At 47.9% G+C, this 22,866-nt stretch overlaps 1 protein-coding gene and 1 long non-coding RNA gene across 4 annotated transcripts in view; one reads left to right on the top strand and one right to left on the bottom strand.

The window, feature by feature from the left end:
* Window positions 1–18,580, bottom strand: part of LOC118904457 — a 48,644-nt gene extending 30,064 nt beyond the window's left edge. Inside the window, exons 1-3 of one of the 3 annotated variants that reach the window (XR_005022000.1) lie at window positions 18,549–18,580; window positions 13,865–13,946; window positions 12,779–12,891 (exon numbers count right to left, since the gene is read on the bottom strand). This is a non-coding gene — a long non-coding RNA (uncharacterized LOC118904457). Of the gene's footprint in view, window positions 1–12,778; window positions 14,374–18,548 lie in introns of those variants that run through there. The other 2 variants (XR_005021998.1, XR_005021997.1) reach the window with 2 other exon arrangements.
* Window positions 1,993–12,462, top strand: FMOD (fibromodulin). The gene is made up of 3 exons (XM_036870607.1): window positions 1,993–2,354; window positions 5,078–6,065; window positions 10,565–12,462. The coding sequence occupies exons 2-3, from the start codon at window positions 5,087–5,089 to the stop codon at window positions 10,714–10,716; spliced, it is 1,131 nt and encodes a 376-aa protein (XP_036726502.1). The 5' UTR covers window positions 1,993–2,354; window positions 5,078–5,086; the 3' UTR covers window positions 10,717–12,462.
* Window positions 18,581–22,866: the final 4,286 nt, after the last annotated feature.

The raw sequence follows: 22,866 nt of genomic DNA, 5'->3' as shown, positions 1-22,866 counted from the left end.
ACATACGTAAACCATCTAGTTTATAGTAGGTAGTCAGCAAAGGCCCATTCATTATATTTAATCTTTTTAAAAACTCTTTGAAATTCCTGAGGAGACTGGGTCCCTAATAAGGACCTTTCATATTATGTCAACAGCTCAACCCTATTGGAGCAACCAAAAGCGCCATTCTTTAAAATTCAAATTCTAAATTCTTCAAATTCAAATCTGAGGCTTTCTCAATTGGTACTTTTAAAAAATAAGGAGCGATTCAAATTCACACCCTTGTGCATTGTTGGTGGAAATGTAAAATGGTGTATCCACTATGAAAAACAGTATGGCAGTTCCTCAAAAAAGTTAAAAATAGATTACCATATGATCCCACAATTCCACTTCTGAGCATATAACCAGTATAATTAAAAGAAGGATCTCAAAGAGATATTTTTACACCCATGTTCATAGCGGCATTATTCACAATAGCTAAGAAGTGTAAGCAACTCAAATGTCCATTGACAGAAAAATGGATAAACAAAATGTGGTATATGCATACAGTAATTACTCAGTCTTTAAAAGGAAGGAAATTCTGACACACACTACAACATGGATGAACCTTGAGAACATTATTCCAAGTGAAATAAGCCAGTCACAAAATGACAAATACTGTATGATTCCATTTATATGAGTCATGCAGAGTAGTCAAATTCATAGAGGTGGAAAGTAGTTCTTTCTACTCTGGTTGTTGCCAGGGGATGAGGGAGGGTGAAATGGGGCATTTTTGTTTAATGAATATAAAGCTTCAGTTTTGAAAGATGAAAAAGTTCTAGAGACTGGCTGTACAGCAATACTTAACACTTTTGAACTGTGCACTTAAAATTTGTTAAGATAGTAAATTTTATGTTATGAGTTAGTTACCACAATTTAAAAAAATTTAAAGGGGTGTTCCTTGGATGTTAGCATGAGGCAGTTAGTTGAGGAAAGAGCATTCAGGATGCATGGGTTCATCTAAGCTACTGAGATTCTAGGTAATCCAAATTCTTCTAGTCCCTGAACTTCCAGTTCAGACTCATATATCTAACTGCCTGCATGCATCTCCACTGGAATGCCTAACAGGCATCTCTAACTTAGACTCTGTCCCTCCCCATCTTTCTAATGTCAGGAAATGGTGCTACCACCCAACCAGTTGCTCAAACTCAAAATCAAGGACTCATCCTTGACTTCCCCTAACTCCCTATCTGGTCCATTTTCAAGACTCCTTGTCTAAAAATACATTGTTCCCTCTTCCATTGCACTAGCCCAACCTGCCATTATCTCTCAACAAAGGCGGGCTAGAGCTCCTGCTTCCACACTTTCCTGCTTTTTGCCACACAGCAGTCTCTCCCATGTGCTTTTAAAAAAGTAGGTCAGATCTTTTCACTTCCTCTGCTTAAAACAGGTTGCTTTTTAAACATTCAGAATAAAAGTTAAATCCATTCCATAGCCTAAAATTCCCTTCATGGTCTAGCTCCTGCCTGCTTCTCCGACCTCATCTTCCCCTTACTCAGGGTCTCTACATCTGTAAAATGGGCACAACAGCAATCATCTCTGGGCCAGGGGCCTCACACAAATTACCTCACAGAGTCCTTGCTACAACTCAGCAAGGTACTTGTTGCTAACCCTAAGATCATCATGAGACAGGCGAAAGTGCATGAGGCTAGTGAACAGTAAGTGATCAACAAATATGAGAGTCCCTTTCTTCCCTTTTATCCCAGTGGGGAGAGAGAAACCCTACAGCCCAGACAGGTCTACACTGGTCAGGGATGGAACTGGAGCCAGAGCCAGCTGTCCTGTGTCCTCTCCCTTGTCCATTAGCCTAACCACCTGCCCGTAGAGGGCGCCGGAGCCCAGAAGGGTGAGCACTAGCTCTCCGGTGGGACCCGTGGGTTGCTGAAAGAGTTAAGATGCCTCTTCCCAAATCCTGGCCCTCCCCATCCCTGCATCTGCCCTTGTGGGTTTAATGAGAAATCCAGGCGCTTTGTAAGAGACTGTACAAATAACTTCTAGGGCGCCACTAACTCATTCAGCAGAAAGAGACCCTGAGCTGCCAATGCTTTAGGGAAGATGAGTGGAAAGAAGGTGGTTTTTATAGCGTCAGGCAGACAGCAGGATTTTGCGTGGTTGAGTGTGAGCTCCGCCCCTGCAGCAGAGCCGAAAAAGCCAGGATCCGGGCTCCTCAACCCCTCTCTTCACAATATTTGATTAGGAATTTGGGGGCGGGCCCTGGCCTGGCACAGACACACACACTCTCAGTAGACACCCTCACTCCTCTCCCTCTCACACACTCTCCAACCAAGGAGGCCAGACAGAGAGACGTGGTCATTCTCTGAAAGGTTCAACTCGAGGTAAGTCAGTCATTTTACTTCAGGTTTTGTCCCTGGTAGTTCCATAAAGGAACAAGAGCAAAGAGGCTGGGGAGCAGGGAAAGGGCCGGGCAGAAGGAGTCATTCGTCCTTCTCCCATCTGGGCTGTGTCCCAGGATGCTGGAGCGGGGAAAGGGGAGTAGAAGGAAGGGTTTCCAACATGCTACCTTTGTCCTACAGTTTCTTTCTGTTGTTGGGGGACATCCAGTTCTCAGGCATGAAAAAGTGAAGGGCCAGGTATCTAAGGTAGCCAGCTCTGCCCTACTACTACTCAGAAAGCCCACCATCCTAGCCCTGTGTCCCTGCAGTCTCTCTTCAGAAGGGTTGTGGTAACTAAATTCTGTTATGAGAGCGGAGAGGGAGTTTTGTGTAGTGTGTGTGTGTGTGTGTGTGTGTGTGTGTGTGCACGCGTGCACACGCACACTTGTGTGTTGCTGGGGTGAAAGGGAAAGAATACACAGAAATGTTGAGACTTGACCAGGTCCAAGGAGCTGTGAAATGGGGATCCAATTCAGGTTAGGGAATAGCTCTGGTTTGACCTCCTGGACTCTGACAGAAGGGAGAAATGGTTCTCTAGAATGGAGAAATGAAAGAACAGCAGTAACTCCTGAGTAAGCTCCCCCCAACTCAGAGAGTGCCAGTCCTAGAAACTCTCCACCTCACAAAACTCTGAGCACAGGAGGGTCTCTATCATTGGGGGTGGGGGGGTGAGGATTTAAGAGTATAAACCCTAGATCAACATTGCTAAGAGATGGGGGTAGGGTAAAGAGAGGAATAAGGTGCCACCAAACCCTTTTAGCAGTCATGACTCCAAAGGAGAGTCAAGTGGGCAGGAAGCACAGCCCTGGAAGGCTGGGTCTTGAAGAGGAAGATGGCTCTTGTCTGCCACGGTGCTTAGTCTGGAAGGAGAAATGAAGACAGAGGCTCACTGTGCCAGCCTCCAGACAGCCACCGTGATCCTGCAGCAGCCCAGAGCTGAGCATGGAAAAATGTGCTGCTGGCAATGGGCCATTCCATCCGTCTTCCCCTGGCCAGTGCCAAGACCCAGCCAGCATGCCCAGGCAGTGGGTGGCTGGGTTGGCTCCTCAGAAACACTGTGGGCTCTTTGTCTGAGGCTGCCTGAGGATGAGCCAGGTGCCTCGCCTCTGCAACCCAGAGGCTAATGGAATAAAGTGGGCCTAAGGGAATTGTTTTCTGGGGACAGAGAGGTCTGACAGAGCCGGTGGCCAGAAGGTGACTAGATTGTCACCATTAGGGTCCTTCTCATCGGTTCATTGGATTTGATGTTGGCTTTTAGACTCTTTTCTTTCTCCTGTCCACAGTTGCCAACCCCAGCAAGGGCCAATAGCAACGTGAATGGCATACATGACTATTCCCAGACCAAGAAAGGTTCTAAGGTTTTCTGCCCAAGGGTGACAATCACCCCTCTGGAAGGTACCCATTGCTCACAGGGGTTATGCAGTGCTTTGGCTATAGGTATTCAGAGTAAGACATCCAGCCTGATATGCCACCCCATGACCCCTCATCTTCCACTCCTTCAGCTTCCCTCTCAGGTGACACCAAACCCACACTTCTCTCTAAGCCTACCCTGCTCTCATCTCGCTAGCATAACAAGCTCGAAGGCAATGGGCTGCCAGGAAATGTGGGGGCCTAGATATGGAGCCTGGTAATCCGGAGGTAGCTTGGGATGGGAGAGGAGGATGCCAGAATCCCATTCTAAAGCCATGTTCCCTTGGGCATACTCAAGAGTCTTCAATTCCTGTTCCATTGTTTGATGTTCCTCATTCAGTCTCTTGGCCCCATTTGGCTCTTGCATAATGTCCATGGTGGAGTGTGAGAAGTAGTAACACTTTACTGGACGAGTGCACTAAGACTTGCATGCACTCAGTACCCACTCTAGAAGACAAGTGCCATACCTGGGTGGCAGTGGCCCCAGTCTGGAGGGAATCTATAACTGTTACATGAAGACCCTGTGCCAGCCAAGTTGCATGTGTAGCCACAAACTGCCAACCAGAGAGTTTCCTCACCAGCAGACTGTTACAGGTGCTGGCACTGTTACAGATGCTGGCACCACAAGCCCAAGCCTTGCGGTGGCTGCAGGGGGACCACAACCTTCCCCACAGACTCAAAACAGAAACCCTCTGCCTTCCCAAGTAGTTCAGATCTTCCCCTTTGAGATCTCAAGCCACTTCTGGATGTTTCCCAGAGATATGGAAAGAGCCAGAGGGCTTTTTCCTTGGACTCTTGGGAAACATTATGTCCTGGGGAGTCCAAACTGGATGTGAATTCAGGCCTAAAGAGTACCCACCACCACTACCACTCTCATGGGAATTGCTGTGGCCTTTCTAGCTCCCCCAACAGTACCTTCAGGTTGCTAGAGGTTCCTATGGACCTGCCCTCCAAAAAAAATGCAGCACTTCCATTCAAGCTCCTTCTAATCTCAAAGGCTATGTTTCTGTGACTCTATGACCAGAGGAAAATGCACCTAGCTCCCCCCAGACAGCCAAGTTTCCGCTGGACCAAGTGTGTAGAGGCGGCACTGGGAGGAGGCCCAGAGGAAGTGAGAGCAAGGCTCCTGCTCACAGCTGTTTGCTGCTGAAGTCAGGTCTGCAGAGCTCAAAGACTAAGGCTCACTTGCTCTGCCTCCCTGCCCCCCTAGAGTCTCACTCATGCCTGCTTACTCTGTTCTCTCTCCCTTCTTGCAGAGAGACAACATGCAGTGGGTTTCCCTCCTGCTGCTGGCAGGGCTCTGCTCCCTTTCCTGGGCACAATATGAGGAAGACACCCACTGGTGGTTCCACTACCTCCGCAACCAGCAGTCCACCTACTACGATCCCTATGACCCTTACCCTTATGAGCCCTATGAGCCTTACCCCTACGGGGGAGAGGAAGGTCCAGCCTATGCCTATGGCTCTCCACCCCCACCAGAGCCCCGCGACTGCCCCCAAGAGTGCGACTGCCCCCCCAACTTCCCCACAGCCATGTACTGTGACAACCGCAACCTCAAGTACCTACCCTTCGTCCCCTCCCGCATGAAGTACGTCTACTTCCAGAACAATCAGATCTCTTCCATCCAGGAGGGCGTTTTTGACAACGCCACTGGGCTGCTCTGGATTGCTCTCCATGGCAACCAGATCATCAGTGATAAGGTGGGCAAGAAGGTCTTCTCCAAGCTGAGGCACCTGGAGAGGCTGTACCTGGACCACAACAACCTGACCCGGATGCCTGGCCCACTGCCTCGATCCCTGAGGGAGCTTCATCTCGACCACAACCGGATCTCGAGGGTCCCCAACAACGCGCTGGAGGGGCTGGAGAACCTCACGGCCTTGTACCTCCAACACAACGAGATCCAGGAAGTGGGCAGTTCGATGAGAGGCCTCAGGTCACTGATCTTGCTGGACCTAAGTTACAACCACCTTCGGAAGGTGCCTGATGGACTGCCCTCAGCCCTTGAGCAGCTGTACCTAGAGCACAACAATGTCTACTCGGTCCCCGACAGCTACTTCCGGGGGTCGCCCAAGCTGCTGTATGTGCGGCTGTCCCACAACAGTCTCACCAACAATGGCCTGGCCTCTAACACCTTCAATTCCAGCAGCCTCCTTGAGCTCGACCTCTCCTACAACCAGCTGCAGAAGATCCCCCCAGTGAACACCAACCTGGAGAACCTTTACCTCCAAGGCAATAGGATCAATGGTGAGACTTTGGCAAAGGGGAGTGGGGAGGGCTGTCTGCTGCATTGGAAAGACCCAATTCTGAGTGCTGGGGGCAATACAGAAGAAATAGAAGTAGGGGAACCAAAGAGTACCAATGAAGTAAGCTGAAAACCCTGCCATACCCCTGTACAAAATGGTACATAGTGGCATGCTCTTATACTACACAGCAGAGCTAGGAAAAGTCAGTGGGAGAGTGGGTTGGTATGGAAGAAGACTTCCCAGAAGAGGTAAGTCTCAATTTAGGTCTTGAGAGATAAGCGGGCATGGGCTGGAGGAACACAGGACTAAGCCATTCTGAGAAACGCAATTGCCACAAACAAAGGGCCCAGTCATTTAACAGGCCACCTGGAGGGGGCAGCCAGAAAATTCGTGTGTCTAAGAGGAAGGGGTCATGTGTTAAGCAGTGAGAGAGGAGTTTGGAGAGGTTTGGGAGGGGGCAGTTCATAGACAGGGGGATTTAAGTTGAACTTCTATGGTCCATCTCAGGAGGAAAGTGTGCTGTTAAGAAACCATGGTATCTGTACTTTCTCACTGACCCAGAAGAGGATGAGCTCTCTGTTTCCACCTGATCTACTCATGCCTCGACAGCCTGGTCTTGTGTTTGGATGTTTATTTGCTTTTTAAACATAACAACTGGTGGACAAGAATTTGTAGCCTCTCAGAGCTGAATGCGGCACTTGCTCTGGTTGGTTCTGCCTGGAGCACAAGGAGCCCCTGGTGGCAGGGCAGAGGCCCCCTAGGGTAACATGAGCCTGACCACCACAAAACCCTGGGGTGGTGGACAAGGACAAGGGCTTCTTGTTTTCCAAGCTCTTCCCAGAAAAGGCCTAAAGTGCTGCCTCTCTGTCTCCAAGAACTAAAATCTTCATTTCAGATTGGATTATCTAGTTGATTTTCAGCTCCCTCTCGGGATCTTGTGTTCATAATGTGCTTACATTACCCCAGGGCCTCTGATATCTTAATCCAGCTGGAAGGTACAGAGCCAGATTTTAACCTCTCTTCCTCTGCAGCAAAGTACCCTTCTCCCTGGGGAATGAAGGACTCATTAATGACCATTGGCAAAGGGCTTTGAAGCAGAGCCTGCTGAGAGCAAACAGCACCATCAAAGCATGGATAGGGACTGAGTCCACAACCTCTCCCATCAATACTTTCTCTCCCTGTGCTCAGGGAACAGATCAGTCGTTTGGCAAGATGTGAATGAGCTAGACAGCCCTCTGAGTGAGAGAGGCACCAGTCCCAGAGGTTGACTGTGAGGCGGGCAAGGTGAAGAGGTGCCTGGCTCTCTAGTTGGAAGTGCAAGACACCATCATGTATAGGGCAAACTGTTTTGTATTTAAAGTCTCTCTTTCTTTGGGGGGTGGGGGTGTGGGGGTGTGGGTCTTCCTATTCCCAAGGCAGGGTTCTCTGGTCTCTTAAGATGTTGCATGCTGCAAAGGGTTTGACATTTGCTTGTAGCTGTCCATCATCCCACCCAGAAGTCACCACTACCTATCTGTCACTCATTCTAAATACAGGAGGATCGTCACAACAGAAACGTCATATTGTATACTGTGTTTTATCAGAGTTTGACCTTGAAAATGTGACAACAAAGAGCGGCTGTCATGGGAGAGAAGCCATTAGCTATTGCCTAACTGTACAATCAGTGAAACTTGGGGTGGGAAAGTCTCCACTGCAGCATCTTGTCACCCTGCCTTCTTGCAGAACCACATCTGCCGCTCAAATACAAGGTGGTTCACCCCTTCCAAAAGCTCTGCCAAAGATAAAATCACTTTAGTCGAGTGTCTCAAGGTCTTGCAAGAAAGTTCTCCCTTAAGTCAAACCTAGAAATGTCCAGTGTCTACCCCAAATCCCTTCTTGTGCAATTTAAGCCAAAGCCCCTTTGTCTGGTTATCTCCCTCTTAGTCTTCTTTTGGCAAAATAACACCAACTCCTTATTTTTCTTAATTAGTGGATTAATACATGTAGAGTGCTTGGTCCGCCTGGCATATAATTGAAAAAGCGATACACAGTAACTATATTATAAGCTTTTCTTCTCATTGCCACTTTGAAATTGCCAGGTACAGTTTTGTTCTGTTTTATTTTTTTCATCGCAAAGATGGGGAAACTGACACACAGAGAAGGAAAGGCAATCTCTTTAGGTCACCCAGATCTTGTAGCATAGCCTCTACCATCAACATCAAAGGACTGAAAGCCAGGCTTCTCTAGCTGAGAATGGAAGGAGTATCTCTCCGACTCAGACCACCAGCAGGAAAGACAGTTCTCCAAGCTCAGCCCCTCGCCTGGGCAAATGTGAAGGAGGTCTCCCTGCACAGCTGGTCAGGGACCCAGAGCAGGGGTGGGTGGTGAAGGTGGGATATTGAAGCAACCCTCTGAGAGGCGAGCTAAAAGGACAGGAGCTGAAGGGTGTGCAGGGGAATTAGGCCCGGCCCTCTCCCTTCCCCTTCCTTCTTCCATTAGCATCTCCCTCAGTTTTTCCAGCCTGGCAATAGCAGGAAACACAGCTCAGAATGTTATTCAGTAGCTCTGAGATCCAGAGAGCAGGGCGGGTATACCAGGAGGAATTTGGAAAGACTTTTGTCAGAATTTAATCTGGGATGGAAAGTGTCCTCCAGAGTCTCCAAGCAGAAGCCCCTGTCCTATTCATGAGCTTAGGGAAGATAAACAGGGGGGCTCACGGTGCTCAGCCTGTGGATAGAATCTATACATGCTGTGTGCTGAGCAGCCCCTAAGTGCTCAACAGTTGGGATCCAGGACTTTAGCAGGCAGTCTGAAGGCCCCAGGATGGTGTAGAGAATCTATGGTGGAACCTCTAAGTGCAGTCCCCCGACAGGGTTGGAGGTGATATTTAAGCTGGGCCACTTTACTTCTCCCCAGCCCAAGCCACTCCACCTGTTCCATCCAGACACCATAGGCCTGGCCCCTGGCCTTGGCTCTGCCCCCAACCTGTCCACCTGGAGGCCACTTGATCTATTCCCTGGGACCAGAAAGGAAACATCCAAAAGCATTCCAGGTCTCCACCCCCCTCCTCTGAGTGCTCTCCAAAGAAGGGTATTTCCTGTTCTTCTCATTATTCTTTGGGGCTGGGTTTTCTACCTTACATTTGCAGTACAAGTTAACTGGCTGCAGCCTCACCCCACCTCCTCTCCGTCAGTCTTGACAGAGACTGAAAACAATTGCTAGTGCTAATTTAAAAGACAATTTCTTCATCTATCTAAGCTCTCCATACTGTCTTCCTTGCAACCTTCATGTTCATACCCATAATCTCTCCATCCACAATGCCCTCGAAGGTAACCTCTAGGAAGAGAGTCAGGAAAGCCTTCCTCCCATTCCTCCTGCCCAGCTCCAGGCTGACACACAGCTCCTGACCACTGTGGCAAGCAGAGGAATGCCTCTGGTTGAAGCAAAAGCAAGCCCAGCTCTGGGTCTGCCTAAGTGTTACAGCCTACAGAGACCCGACAAGGTAACCTCACCCAAAGCCCCTTTGACATGAGCCACCTTCCTGACGCTCTCACACACCATGTTGAAGGCAGCCTCTAGGGGCTTCAGCAGCTTCTCAGTGGTGACTCTGGCTGTCCTTGCTGGAGTTTTAGCTGAGTTCTTGGTTTTTATCCTTCAAGTTCCTGACCCAGTAGGCTAGAGACAGAGGTGGTTGATTTGTCCAAGAGGACAACCAGAGGGAGAACAAGGTGAATGGTAGCAGAAGGATTTGTATTTAAATCAAACAGAACTACTGTATCAATTAGGACTGCATGGTTTGGAGGGAAAATCTTCATAAAAGGGTACTTCTTTTGAGATCACAAAAAAGGAGGGTAAACCATATCATATTAAATGCGGGATGCAAGGGATTATTTATTTGACTTTTGAGCTCCATAGCAGCCCTGTTCATCTATCAGTCTCCATCTCCTTAAACCTCAGGGCCTTGCTCACTCCTTTGGCTTTACTCAGAATGTACACGGACAACGCCCTCAAAGCTCTGAACTCAGAGACACTTGTCTCTCAGTCTAGATTTTCTCTCTTTTATTTCCTGCCACTTTCTCTATCTGCAAAGTGTTAGGAAATATTCCAGATTTAAGTCCCTGCATTTCCCCAGTCTTCCTTCTCAAGGCAATTCGGAAACACTCTCCTCTCCAAAAGCAATCAAAGCTGCTAGGGTTCGTCTTTGACTGCCTTCTGCTGCCACCTGCTGCCCATAGATGGGAAAAGATCAAGGCCTGGCTGGAAGGACATTCCAGGACATTCCAGGGTCTACAGAGAGGGATGGGTATGAGGTGGAGCTACACAGGCAGAGACCCCACTCTGTCTCCGGTTCTGCCCACTAATTGGTGTAAGTATGACTCTGATCCTGGAAAGTGCCTGCTCCACCCAGCCGAGTTCCACCTCTCACGTTAGAAGCTTCACAGAGGCTGTCTGGCCTCACTGCGGACCCAGGTCCCTGATCTGGGCTTCTCCGACCCACCCCCGCCCCTCTTGTTCCCACAGAGTTCTCCATCAGCAGCTTCTGCACTGTGGTGGACGTCATGAACTTCTCCAAGCTGCAGGTGCTGCGCCTGGACGGGAACGAGATCAAGCGCAGTGCCATGCCGCCCGACGCGCCCCTCTGCCTGCGCCTTGCCAGCCTCATCGAGATCTGAGCGGCCCACGCACTGGGCGCAGGGCCAGAGCCCCCATGCCCCTCTGCATTTGGCTTGATGGTTGGTTTGGCTTTTGCTGGAAGGTCTGGGACAGACCATGTGACAGAAGTCCATGGGCTCCCTCTACAGTCTTCTTCCCTGTAGGCAAGTTTAGGTGGAATCAGGGGACAGGCAGCCTTCTTCTGAGGGACATGAAACTCTCCTTTCCAGGACAGAAGTGGTGGCAGAGGGAGTAATCCCTGAAGTCCCAACCCCAGAAATCTCATTACCCATTCTTCACAACGATCTGGTGCCGTGAACCTTAAAATTTTCTTGAGCAATAGTACATAACCTTACTTTTTAAACAATCACTGACTCTGTCTGTGAGCAGCGCTTGACAGCTCTCCCATGTGCTGGGCTAGTTGTGCAGTTACTCTGGGCTCCCACTCGCTGCTTCTCAGTATATACCTCTTGGCCAACTCCCTCCTCCTAAGTCCGCCTCATCCACTCAACATTGCCCCACAGACACCTCTTCTCTCCTTGGGCAGAGGCAGGAGACCCCAAGGCATATGCTCATCTGCCCAGTGCCTGTGCAGAGAACTCACACTCGTGTCTGAGGTTGGAAGGACACCAAGAGTCACCTCTACACCAGAGGTCACCAGTATGATGACCATGTCCTTGGCTTGATGTGGGAGGAGAAAACCAACCTCAGGCTTAGCTAAATGTATGGGGCTATATTTCAGCAGCTAAGCAATTCTTTGAAGGTGGATCAGACTTCAAAAGAGGAAAGGCTGTGGACTCAGCTGGAGACTAGTTTGGGCTTGACCAAAAAAAAAAAGAGGAAAGGCCAGATTCTGCTTATCATCAGCATCCATAATGGAGGGAAACACACCTCGAACTGGCTGAATTGAGGAAGCAGCTGCAGTAGTTTCATTCTTAGCCAGCACTCTCTGCATTCCCAGCAGCTCCCTACTTGGGTCTTTATCTTCAAAGGCAGAGTCCATGCGGTTCTCAAAGCATGAGAGAGGTAATTTGTCCTCTCCTCTTATGCAAGCAGAAAGGTCTATATCCTGATGGGAGAGACAGACTCCAACCAGCCCTGGACTTGCCAAAGGAGGAGGCTGTGGTATTAATTGTTTTGGTATCTGTACTAATTGTTTTGTCCTAAGGCCACAGTTAATAGTACCAGCTCTGGCTGGAGATGCTCATTGGGTCAGTGAAGCCCAGGCCAGGCAGCCAAATCTTGCCTGTACTGAGCACAAAACCCTCTGCTTCCACATCTCTGAGCTACACTCTCATTACTGAAGATGGCTGTTGCTTTATAGCTTGGGTGGAGAGCAAGTAATTCTTCCCATTTCTGAAAGTAGTGTTGTCCGGGGACCTAACCCTTCTGCTCTTTGGGGTACCACTGGGAGGGAGCCATCCAGCCATGGCCAGGGACTGCTTGAGGACAGCTAGCCCTAATCTGCTCCTTGCCCAGATGCCATTGTGTCCCTGATACAGTGTATGCTTGGAAGCAGTTTCCCTGAAAAGGGTAGGGGGGGATACTTGGACTGCTTCTTGGCTCCAGACCCTGAAATCCACAAAAGCCAAACCAGCTCATTTCAACAAAGGAGCTCTGAGGTGAGGGGCAAGGCTGTCCCTTGCCCCAGGGCTCTTCAGAAAGTATCTGCATGTGAACACCATCATGCGTCTATAAAGGATCCTTATCACAGGAAAAGCATGAGTGGTGGCTAACCCAACCAATAAAGTTATTTTACAATTGCATCTGCAAGAATGGAGTCAATTAAGGCAGACACAGAAGGGTTACTTTAAGGGGGGGGTCACATAAGCCTCAGACTGGAGGAGCCCACTTTCTCATCTATTCTGCTTGGGTAGATATAGCTAAGAGGTTTTTAAAAAGTCACCTGTATAAAATCTCTAGTTAGCAAACTCTGTGCTCTGGAAGTGCTTCTTTAAGTCTAACTTCAATCTCACTAGCTCCATATTTCCTTCCATTTGGTCCCCAAGAGATAAAGAAAAAAAAATTTTTCTTTTCAATCATTCTATCATTTTTCTCCTTCAACCATCCTCCCTTGTTTACCCAGTAATTATGGCGCTGGTGGGTCCAGAGTATTGTTGTCTTAACCGCGCCTGCCCTCTAGTGGCAACTATGTAGAACTGAGGGCAGTCAAGTACTGCAAAGCCAAGTTGGGCCTGGAAAAGGAAAATAAGCATTCAGTAGCCCATCTGCTCTTTCATTCAACTTCTCAATGCACATTTCTTGAAAGCCTTTAAGAGCTAGGCTTGTGCTTTTAGGACAATTCACTATTTTCTAATAGAGAAATAACCACAACTGATATTTACTGAGCTGAATATATTATTTACTGAAGATATTCACTAATATATTCTGTGAAATTCTCTTTCTAAATCCAGTGTTTCTCAAGAGGGTAGCAGGAGTGGATTATCCATCAGGCTCTGATGGATAAAAGTTGTCTCTTTTCCTTTAAGCTACCATTTGATCAGTACTTACGTGTTAGGTGTTTTATTTATGTGGCTTCATTAGCATTCCTAAACATTCTATGCCAGAGGTACTATTATTTTCACTATTTTATATAGATGGAGAGACTGAGGCACAAAGAGGCTGAGATCACCCAGGAAGAAAGCATCAAGGCCAGGATCTGACCACAGGTCATCTCTCTCCCCAGCCTGTCAGTTTTGCTGTACTGTTTCTACTGTGCTAGCCCGAAGATCTCTGTGTTAGTGGTGTATGCAGAACTACTAGGAGTGTGGAGGATGCTTGGTGGTAGATGGGGTGTCACCAGTGGGGGGAGGCCATACGACTTTATTTTTTGTGGACCTAAATCCATTCTGCTAGCATTCACAGTCCCATTATGAATTTTCCAATTAAAATTCACTCTTTATCAATAAATATTTACCACAAGCCCTTGGTCAGGCACTGGGGATACTGCAGACAATAAAAGCAAGCCTTCCTTGCCATTGGGGGATTTATAATCTGGTGCAGTGACAAGCAGTGAACTAAAGAGTCACCCCAAGGACCACATAGTTACAAACTGAGAAAGGGCTGTGAAAGAGATGAGGATGGGTCTACATGAGGATTATCAAGGAGCCTGACCTAGTCTGGAGGATCAGGGGCAGATAATCAGATATGGAGGGAGAGTGTACTTACCTAGATGAAGAGATGGGAGGAAAGTCCAGCAAAGATAACAGCATGTATAGACCTCCTAATGCAGGAGGAAGCTTCCTGGACACTGAAAGACAGCAAAAATGGCTGGGGGCACAGCGGCAAGGAGCAACGAGGCTGGAGCTGTAGGCAGGGGTAAAACCATCTACTGCCTTTATTCTCTTATTTCAGACACAAGTACCAAAAAACTTTACCAACATTCCAAAGCCCTGGCTCAATCTCACAGTTCTGCCTTCCAGCAACTAGTAGGCAGATCTCACTTTGCGCCATCAGAGTCTTTTCTGAAACTTTTAAAGGTGGCAATCCATGCCCACTTTCTCCCATTCGGCTCTGATCAGTACCGAGCCCCAATGGAAACTTAACCAATAATCAAAGCATCAGAAGGTATGGTGTAACCAGGGAGTCTTGACATTTGTGGACCCCTTTGGCAGCCTGCCAAAGCCTATGGACCTCTTCTCAAAATGTTTTTAAAGGTACAAAATAAAATCCATTGGATTCCAAAGGAAACCAATTACAATGAAGTACAGTTATCAAAATGTATAAATATTTTAGATCATATATATATATATATATAAATGTGTATTAATGTCATAAAAAACGAGATCCAGCAACAAGTCTAAATAACTACAGTCATTTCAAAGTGCTAATGAGCATGAATGTACGTATTTTCAATAACTGTAATGTGATATGAAAATATCTGTAATTTCAGTTGGTGACAAAGCTTCAGGTTGCTAATACTGCAGTGACTTGTTACCTTCATAATTGAAGGGAATGCTAAATTTCAGTTAGCAGTGTGAAAAAGGAAGATTCAGCGTTTTCTCATCCAAGTTCTGGGACCCTCTCTAAATTAAGCCATGAAAAGACAGGCAGAAAGGCAGATCATAGGGGAAAGGCAAGAAGAGAAAGCAAATCATGGTCTTGTCTCTCTATAAGCACAGCTCAATCATTCAACAAATTTTTTCTGTATGCAAAACCCTGAGCCAGATAATGTCAATAGTTGGTGCATTTAGTGTATGAAAGAATGAATGTAAAGGTCTCCAGGTACTTGCTGTGGAATTTGGTGGAGACAAAAATAACTAACTTGCATTACATCCATAGGGGAAGTAGAGAGTTGTTTGTGTCTTTAAACTTTACAGAGTAGCACTTTCTGTATTACTCTGCTTCTTTCAGTGAACATTGTGTGTTCAAGATTTATCCATATTGATTCTTGTAGTTCCAGTTCATTCATTCTAACCATCGTATGAAAACACCTAAATTTATTTCTCTATTCTCCTTTTGAGGGACGTTTAGATTATTTTCAATACTGTAATGTTAGAAACAAATAATGCAGTGAACATCCTTTTATCTGTCTCTTTGAGATTGCATTTGAGAGTCTCTCTAGAGTTTACATCAGGATTTCTTTACAGTGTGCTACTGGCATTTGGCTCTGGATAATTTTTTGTTGGGCAAGGGGTGGGGGGACAGAGTGGACTGCCTGTAGGATGTTTAGCAGCATCCCTGGCCTCTATCCACTAGATGCCATTAGCATCTGTCCCCTCCCCAGTCCAAATCAAAAATATCTCCAAAGTTGCCAAATGTTCCCTTGGGGGTCAAAACCACCACCAGTTAAAAACTACTGGTATATATGCCCAGGAGGGAACTGCTAAGTCGTGAAATATGAACAATTTACCTCTACTAGATTCTGTCAAACTGCTCTCCAAAGGGGTTGTACGAATGTGCACTCTCACCAGTTGTACATGAGCCTCCATTTCCCCACATCCCCATGATGCCAAATACTGCTTCAGATTTCAGTAATTTGGACAGTCTGATGGATGAGACTTGGTATTGATATTTATTTTAATTTGCATGCCCATCTTTTTTTTCAAAGATGATAGCAATTACACTGATCTACTCCTTCTTAGAAGCTATACTGAGTCTTTGTTGACAGTCTCCAAAAAGGAAAGGAGCTAAATCTGCTGGGCCAGCACAGAGAATCTGGAGCTGGAATCTGCCTGCTGAGCATGCAGCAACAGAACTGGTCCTCCACCCCATCCCAGACTAGCTCCCTCCACCAAGAAGGCTGGGGGGAGCCCCAAAAGGGACACAGCCCTCTGTGCTGTGGGGAAATGTGAGCAACTTGCATCTTTTCTAGTCTACCTGGCCGTGGGAGCAAATACAGAGATTAGAAGGGGTAGGGAGGTGGTCTCTCTTGCCGGGGACAGGGGGCTGGGAATAATAGTACCCTCAGTGTCCCACCCAAAGCCCACCCCAGAGGAGCTGCTGTAGCTACAATGGCTGTGATGGCATTTGTAAGCAGTGGCAGTGGGCAGGTGCAGATGAGAAAGCATCAGGAACAGGTAACTACATGAACAGTAAGTGAAGGGCAGCATCAAAGGCGAGCATCTCCCCAAACTCAGGTCACAAGACATCAGGCCATGACTCATGAGCATTGGCAAAGACAGCAGTGAGGATGGTTTGTAAGACCCCACACCCCACCAAGGACAGAAAGAGAGAGGTAAGAGGTAAGCAGTTGTGCTAGCTGCAGTAAGGCACGTCCACCTATTGGCTCCATTGTCACACCACCAGATCATCCTTTACTTGTAAGATAGAAGAGGATATGTGGGGGACCCACAGTCAATATGACACATCATTTCATGTGTTAGTTGAGCAAACTGGTTAGACTGTAAATTCTTTAAAGGTAGAGATCGTGTCATATGATCCCTCCATATACCTCACAACAGTTAGCACAAAGCTGGTTTCATAAGTTTTTAATAACAACTGTTGGATCATATTTCTGGGAGCCAAATGGAAATAGTAGCATAAAATGGATTTAATAGCCTGTTGCACACACCCACACCCACACAAACACACCCCTTTTAATTTCCAAAAAATATGAAGTGCTTTCAACAGTATGACCCCATTTATTTTCCCAAAATATCTATAAAGTAATGAGACAGGTCTGATACACCCACTTTACAGATAGGGTAATTGAGACCTAACACTTTTTATTGACTTGCCCCTAATGGCATATACTCAACACTGAAACCCAGGTCTACTGGCTTCCCATTGAACTACACCCCAGTGCTGTGTGCCCCTTGCATCCTCCCTGTCCCCAGCATCTGGCACCACTGAGGTGCCCCAGACACATCATTGTTTTTGTTCTTAATAATGCAAAACATCAACAAAGGCCACGTCTGACATCAACAGGGTATGGCAGGTGATAGAACATGGCAGGATGACCACTAGGGGTGTGTGAGCACTGATTTGCCAGCCTCCGTGTTCACTGAAGAAAATCTATGGACCAGTGTGTAGCATGTGGGGGAGAGGCAAAGACTGCAGAAAAGATGAGTCTCTGAGCAACAAGAAAGGACTTCAGTGGAGAGTTTTGGGAAAAACTTAACAATCACACCTTGGTGTTAATGTAAGTATATGGAGAGGTCAGGTAGGGCACCCCACGAGTCTGTGAAAAAAAAGGAGAATGTTAAATCCTACTAAAATGGGATTATTGTAAATCCTCAGATGCTGCTGTTCTAAAATTTTTGAGAGGGAGTAATTTGAAGAAAAGTCCTTGACTCTGAGCTTCCACTGCAGGGGCACAGGTTCGATTCCTGGTTGGGGAATCCCGCATGCTGAATGCGGCCAAAAAAAAAAAATCTTAAGAAAAGTCCTTGAGGAAAAAAGAATCCTATCTTGCCAACAGATCTCTCCCTTCGTAAAATCTATGAGCTAAAACAGGACCCATGTGAAGGCTGGGGGCTGTGAGGCTGTGCTAAGCTTTATTCTGAGTCCTAAATTGCTTTACTGATAGTAATTTTAAATGTCCCTAGAATCTAGTTGTTATCCCTAGCACCTAAACCAAGAATGGGGGGCTGAGATTAACTGTGGGGAAGTAATACTCATTCCTTCTTTATTAATATCTAAAATAATATCATTTATTAGGCATTATGTGTCAGGCATTTTGTCATAGTAATGCTAGGAGGTAGGTGCTATTATCATTAGCATTTTTCATTGGTAAAAACTGAGGTTCAGAGAGGTGAAGTATCTGCTCAAGGTCACACAGCCAGTAGCAGTGGCAGAGCTGGAATTGTACCCTGTCACCGTCTCTAGAGTCCTAATCTTGATGTTACTGTGCTAGGTTCTTTGAATATGTATGTATGTATGTTTGTGTGCATTGAGGTGGGGGAACAAAGTTATTCAAAATGCTTTCTCTTACAAAGCTTACAATGTATGTCCTCAGAAATGTATACTCAACTAAGTCTAGGAGGTTGTTGCCAATAGGTACAGTGTAATAAAGCGGATGGTTAATTTGGTTTTAGAGAATGGGTGACTGGTAACACGGCCCTAGGAGGGCGTGAGCACACACAGATATACAAGAAGAAAACGAAGAGGGCCCGAGTAACAGACTTGGGAAAATAAACGCCCAAATACAGAGGGACTTCGGAGAGAGGACCGAGGAGGTTTCAGAAACCCGGAACCTCCAAAATTGCTCAAGAAAGGCTGCACCAGCCCTGCAGTCGGTCAGGCTGTGAGGAAGGCCTGAGAAATGGGGGAAAGACCTAAGCTTTAGGAACCCGAGACGCTCTAGCAGCAGGTGGCGGGAGGGAGGGGTTCCCGGCACAGAGGCAGCCACTCCTCGGCCCCTCCCCCGCCTGCCCTTTCCTGGTGAAAGGCCCGATTCTCCGCTACCTACCCGCGTAGCACCTCCACTCCGAATACGCGTAGTGTCTTGCCTCCCCCCGCCCCCCCCCGCCCTTTTTAACTCCTCTCTGCCAAACCTCGACATCAGGGAGGGCTTTGACTGGTCCGCTGTGCCCCATGGCCAGCCAATCAGCAGCTTGTTACCAAGGTGGGGGCTACCCAGAGCGGGCGGAGGCTGCGGCACCCCCCAGTTGCCAAACTAGGAAAACCAACTAGCTAGCGCGTTTGGTCGCGTTTCAAGGTCCCAGGCAGCTTCTCCGTAGGGACTGAGGGACGTGGATGATTAGCCGGGGGCTCCTCCCTCTGCCCACATCCGGGAGGGAGGGAGCCAAACACCTGCCTGCCCTCACGCCCCCAGCCTCCCCATAGCACCACCCTTGCTGTGCACGTCTGAGTCCGGGCGGCCCGCGCGGGATCAATCTCGGCTGTCCCCGACTGAAAGCCGTCGCCATTGCCCCCCAGGCGTGTTGAGGACGGGAGAACTGCCTCGCTGGAAGGTGCAGATAACAAGCCCACCTCACACGTTTGAGGCCGACCAGACTGAGAAGTGAAGACAGGCTGAGATGCTGTATTGCACTGTGTGCCCCACAGTGACCAAGTGACCAATTCATTCCACATGACCTTGTGGCCTGGGCGGGGCTAGAGTGGGGAAAGCCCCAAAAAGCAGAAGAATCAAATCTCAAGTCCCCTAAGCCCTTTGAATTGGTTATCCCATCAGTAAAATAGGGCTAACAATAATGCCTAAACTGCCACAAAGCAAGGGTCTGGACCACAGGGTTTCAGAGCCCCAGGTCCTGGAACTGTTCGCTCGCCCTGGTGAAGGTGGAAGAGGGATGCAGGTGGGAAAGGGGGGCTACCCGAACAGGACTACTATCTTTGGAACAGCAAAGACCACATTTCCAACCGTAGCTCATTACAAATGGGAGAAAGGATGGAGGCAAATCTACACCCTTACCAAATTCCCCTTTGGCCTTGTACCCAATTCCCAAATTCCCTGTTTCTCTCAGTTTCCACTGTGTAGCCTATATAAATGCCTCCTGATCTGGTAATGGTAATGACGATAATATTTAATAACATTTATTGTGTCCTTACAAAGAGCCAAACACTCTTCTAAGTGCTTCACCTATATTAATCCCCTCAAGAATACTGAGTGGGAGCAATTTTTTATCCTCATTTTAAAGATGAGAAAATTGAGGCACTGAACAATTAAATAACTTACCTGTGGTCGCAGAGCTAGTACATGGCAGAGCTGAATTCAAATTCAATCTGACTAGTATGTTTCTACCTAGGGACCTAGGGCCCCTGTGCTCTTGGGGGCACAGACTGCCTTTTGAAGCATCCTGTGCCCCCAAGAGCAGGACCTCCAATTATTTGCTTTCTCAGTATTTCCACAGACTCAGTGTATGGTCTCACCATATAAAATGAAACTAGATAAAATGGTGAATTTTATGTTGCAGAAGTTTTACCACAAGTAAGAAAGAAAGAAAGAAAAGAAAAAGAAAGAAAGAAAGAAAGAAAGAAAGAAAAGGAAGGAAGGAAGAAAGGAAAGAAAGAGGAAGGGAGGGAGGAAGGGAGGAAGAGAAAATCCTCCTATCCATCTGCCCAGTTCAGGTCACCATTAAACCAATCTGGAGCATCCCTAAGTGCCAGAAGAGAAGGGGTAATCCCCTAAACTTCACAGTTTTTGTTGTGTGTTTCCAAAATGGTTCCCTCTTAGGGCAGATACGAATTTCAAAGTTGGGGAGTGGTGGGCAGGAGTACAGAAAGGAGAGGCTGAGAGCCTGCCCCCAGCTGGTGTAGGCAAAGACTATCCACAGGGCCTGCTTGGGTCTAGAGGGCAATCTCTGTTTCACTTCCCCTCCTCCATTCTCTTACTCCCTGAACCCTGACCTCTAGCTCAGTCCTCCCTACCTCCCCCACCCCCACCCTCACCCATCCTGCACCCAGTTTCCAGGTTCCCAGCAACTTGGGCACACCATCTGCCTCTCCTCCCCCTTCCCCAGGGTCTTAGCTCCTTTTAGTGAGCCCTTTAAATAATTAAATGCCCCAAAGCCTCCCACACACTGATCCCAGCTCCTGGTCTGGGGTGTTATTCAAAGACCAGGAGCTGGGCTGGAGGGCTGCCAACCCGGTCTTCTCTATTCAGCTCCTTTTTTTTTTTCCTGCTCAGCTGCTGGGTGGTTAATGGGCCTTTCCTCCTGCTTTGGCCCCTCTGCCTGCCAGTCTAGCAGGTAGAAACCAAACAAAAAGAAAAAAGCTGTGAGGGACTGATGGGGGTGGGGAGGGAGGAAGACACCAGACCCACCTCCAACTGCGAAAGGGATGGGGACAGAGGGTGGACAGAGAGGGCCAGAGCAGCTTTTCCTGCTCCTCATCCCTGCAGAGGAGCTGGGGCCACTCCCTCTAACCCTGGGGAGCTGTTTGGCCGAAGGGGGAGGGGGAGGGGGATGTGAGCAGGGGAGAGGGCTGGAGGTTGTCAATCACTTGGGTGTTTTGGGGCTTAGGCAGCTTCCTCATGCAAATCACCCTAGTGAATTACTGAAAGTTTGATGCAGGCACAAAGAAGCTGCTTCTCTCGCCCACCACCTCTCTCCACTGCACTACAGCAACCCCACCCCTAGCCAACCAAACAAAAGGCCCGAGCCCAGCGTTGCATGAAGGAGTGAATGGGTGAGACCATCCCTGGTGACGTCCCACCAGACAGATGGCAACAGTTGCCCCACACCAGTTTCAAGCCTCCTTTCATCCTCCTGCCAATCATAAAGGAGAACAGCCTCCATCCCTCCAGAGTCCATCAGCTCCTCAGAGCCCACCCAAAGACAGAATGGGGGTAGGGGGAGGCTGCCTGGGAGCTGGAGGTGAGAGGGGAATGACGTTGGACGTTTGGCTGGAAAAGAAAAGGGTTGTTCAAAGTGCTGGCACTGGGGCCAGCCTGCCCATCTGTTCCCCTCTGGGGAGGCTCTGCCCCCACACTCCTCCTCGGCTTCTGTCCAGCTCTGTGCAGAGCCAGGACCCCTGGGAAGGGAGACCTCAATTTGGGGCAACAATGCTACACTGTGGTAGCTTGGGGCTTTGTGCTTTGAAGGTTTTCGTTCTGTAAAAATCCCTTGACTGGGCATTGTTTTGCCTCTCAAAAAATAGCGTTAAATAGAAAAATCCAAGACCTAACAGGTGGAGAACAGTGAGATCTGGCACTCTGCCATTAAATAATGACGTTTGAGTTGTTCTAGAATAGGATTCTATCAAAATAACCCATGTGTGCTTTCAAACATTAAGAGGCTAGGTGGAAAGAAATGGACCAGGAATCAGGAGACCTGGCTTCCATGCTCAGCTTACATCTGCTTGCTGTATAATTCTGGGCAAGTCATCTAGCCTGTCTGAGCCTCAGTTTCTTCTTCATAAATGGTAAAATCACCCGCCACCTCTACCTCCCAGCATAGTGGAGAGTAAGCTGATGTGCAATCCAGTGCTCTATAAACAGGACAGGCTGTGCAAATAGGAGGTTTTCTTTTCTTTTCTTTTCTTTTTTTTTTTTTGGTGGGATCTTAGTTCTCCAACCAGGGATCAAACATGTGCCCCCAGCAGTGGAAGCATGGAGTCTTAACCACTGGTCCCCCAGGGAAGTCCCCCATGGAGGCTTTACTTTCAGCTTCCCCACAGTCATAACTCCCAGGAGGTGGAGTGTTGAAACATTTTTCAAAGTGCTTCACATCTATTATTTCATGAGGCAATTGAGACCAGAAAGGTCTAGGGCAATGCAAAGATCTATTTTAAAGAGTAGAGGTGAAGGCTCCCCTGGCCCCCTAATCTCCTGAATCTCCGATTTTTGTCTCCTTCTCCCTCCACCCTCCAACATCAGTCCAGTCTGTTTTGGGAGGATTAATGGGAACTCTAGGTTAAGGTGCTAAGAGATCTCGATAAATTCAGAATAAAAGGGAATCATTCCTTATGTCTTAAAACAGTAAAAAGGTATAGCATATGCAAAGTTATGATTCTGAGGCCACAGGTCTGCATTCTTCTGGGCTGAATGCCCCTGGTTGCTCTTTCTGCAGAAGAACTGAGCTGTGGTGCTGGGGGTGAGGGGTGAGGGGTGGGAGTGGGCAGAGTCGCTCAGAGCTTAGGGAACGGAGCTCACCACTCTCCTCCTACATGGCTCCATGCCTTGCTCCTCCACCCACCCACCGGACCTCCTGTTGTTTGAGTTGGCCAAGGTGCCTGTGCTCAGAGCTGTTTGGGCACAAGATAATAAAGGCATTTCTCAAAACATCTCTCTTTCCCGATCCTTGCTTCAGCCAACCTCACCCATCTCT

The sequence above is a fragment of the Balaenoptera musculus genome, chromosome 1 (genome assembly GCF_009873245.2).
Source record: "Balaenoptera musculus isolate JJ_BM4_2016_0621 chromosome 1, mBalMus1.pri.v3, whole genome shotgun sequence".
Taxonomy (NCBI): domain Eukaryota; kingdom Metazoa; phylum Chordata; class Mammalia; order Artiodactyla; family Balaenopteridae; genus Balaenoptera; species Balaenoptera musculus.
The sequence above is the reverse complement of the archived record's forward strand: the minus strand, read 5'-3'. Positions and strand labels throughout refer to the sequence as shown.

Excerpts from the sequence above, each read along its gene's own strand:
- FMOD (XM_036870607.1), top strand. The coding sequence starts at position 5,087 with ATGCAGTGGGTTTCCCTCCTGCTGCTGGCAGGGCTCTGCTCCCTTTCC. Across the intron at positions 6,066-10,564 it reads CCAAGGCAATAGGATCAATG|AGTTCTCCATCAGCAGCTTC; the intron begins GTGAGACTTTGG and ends TTGTTCCCACAG.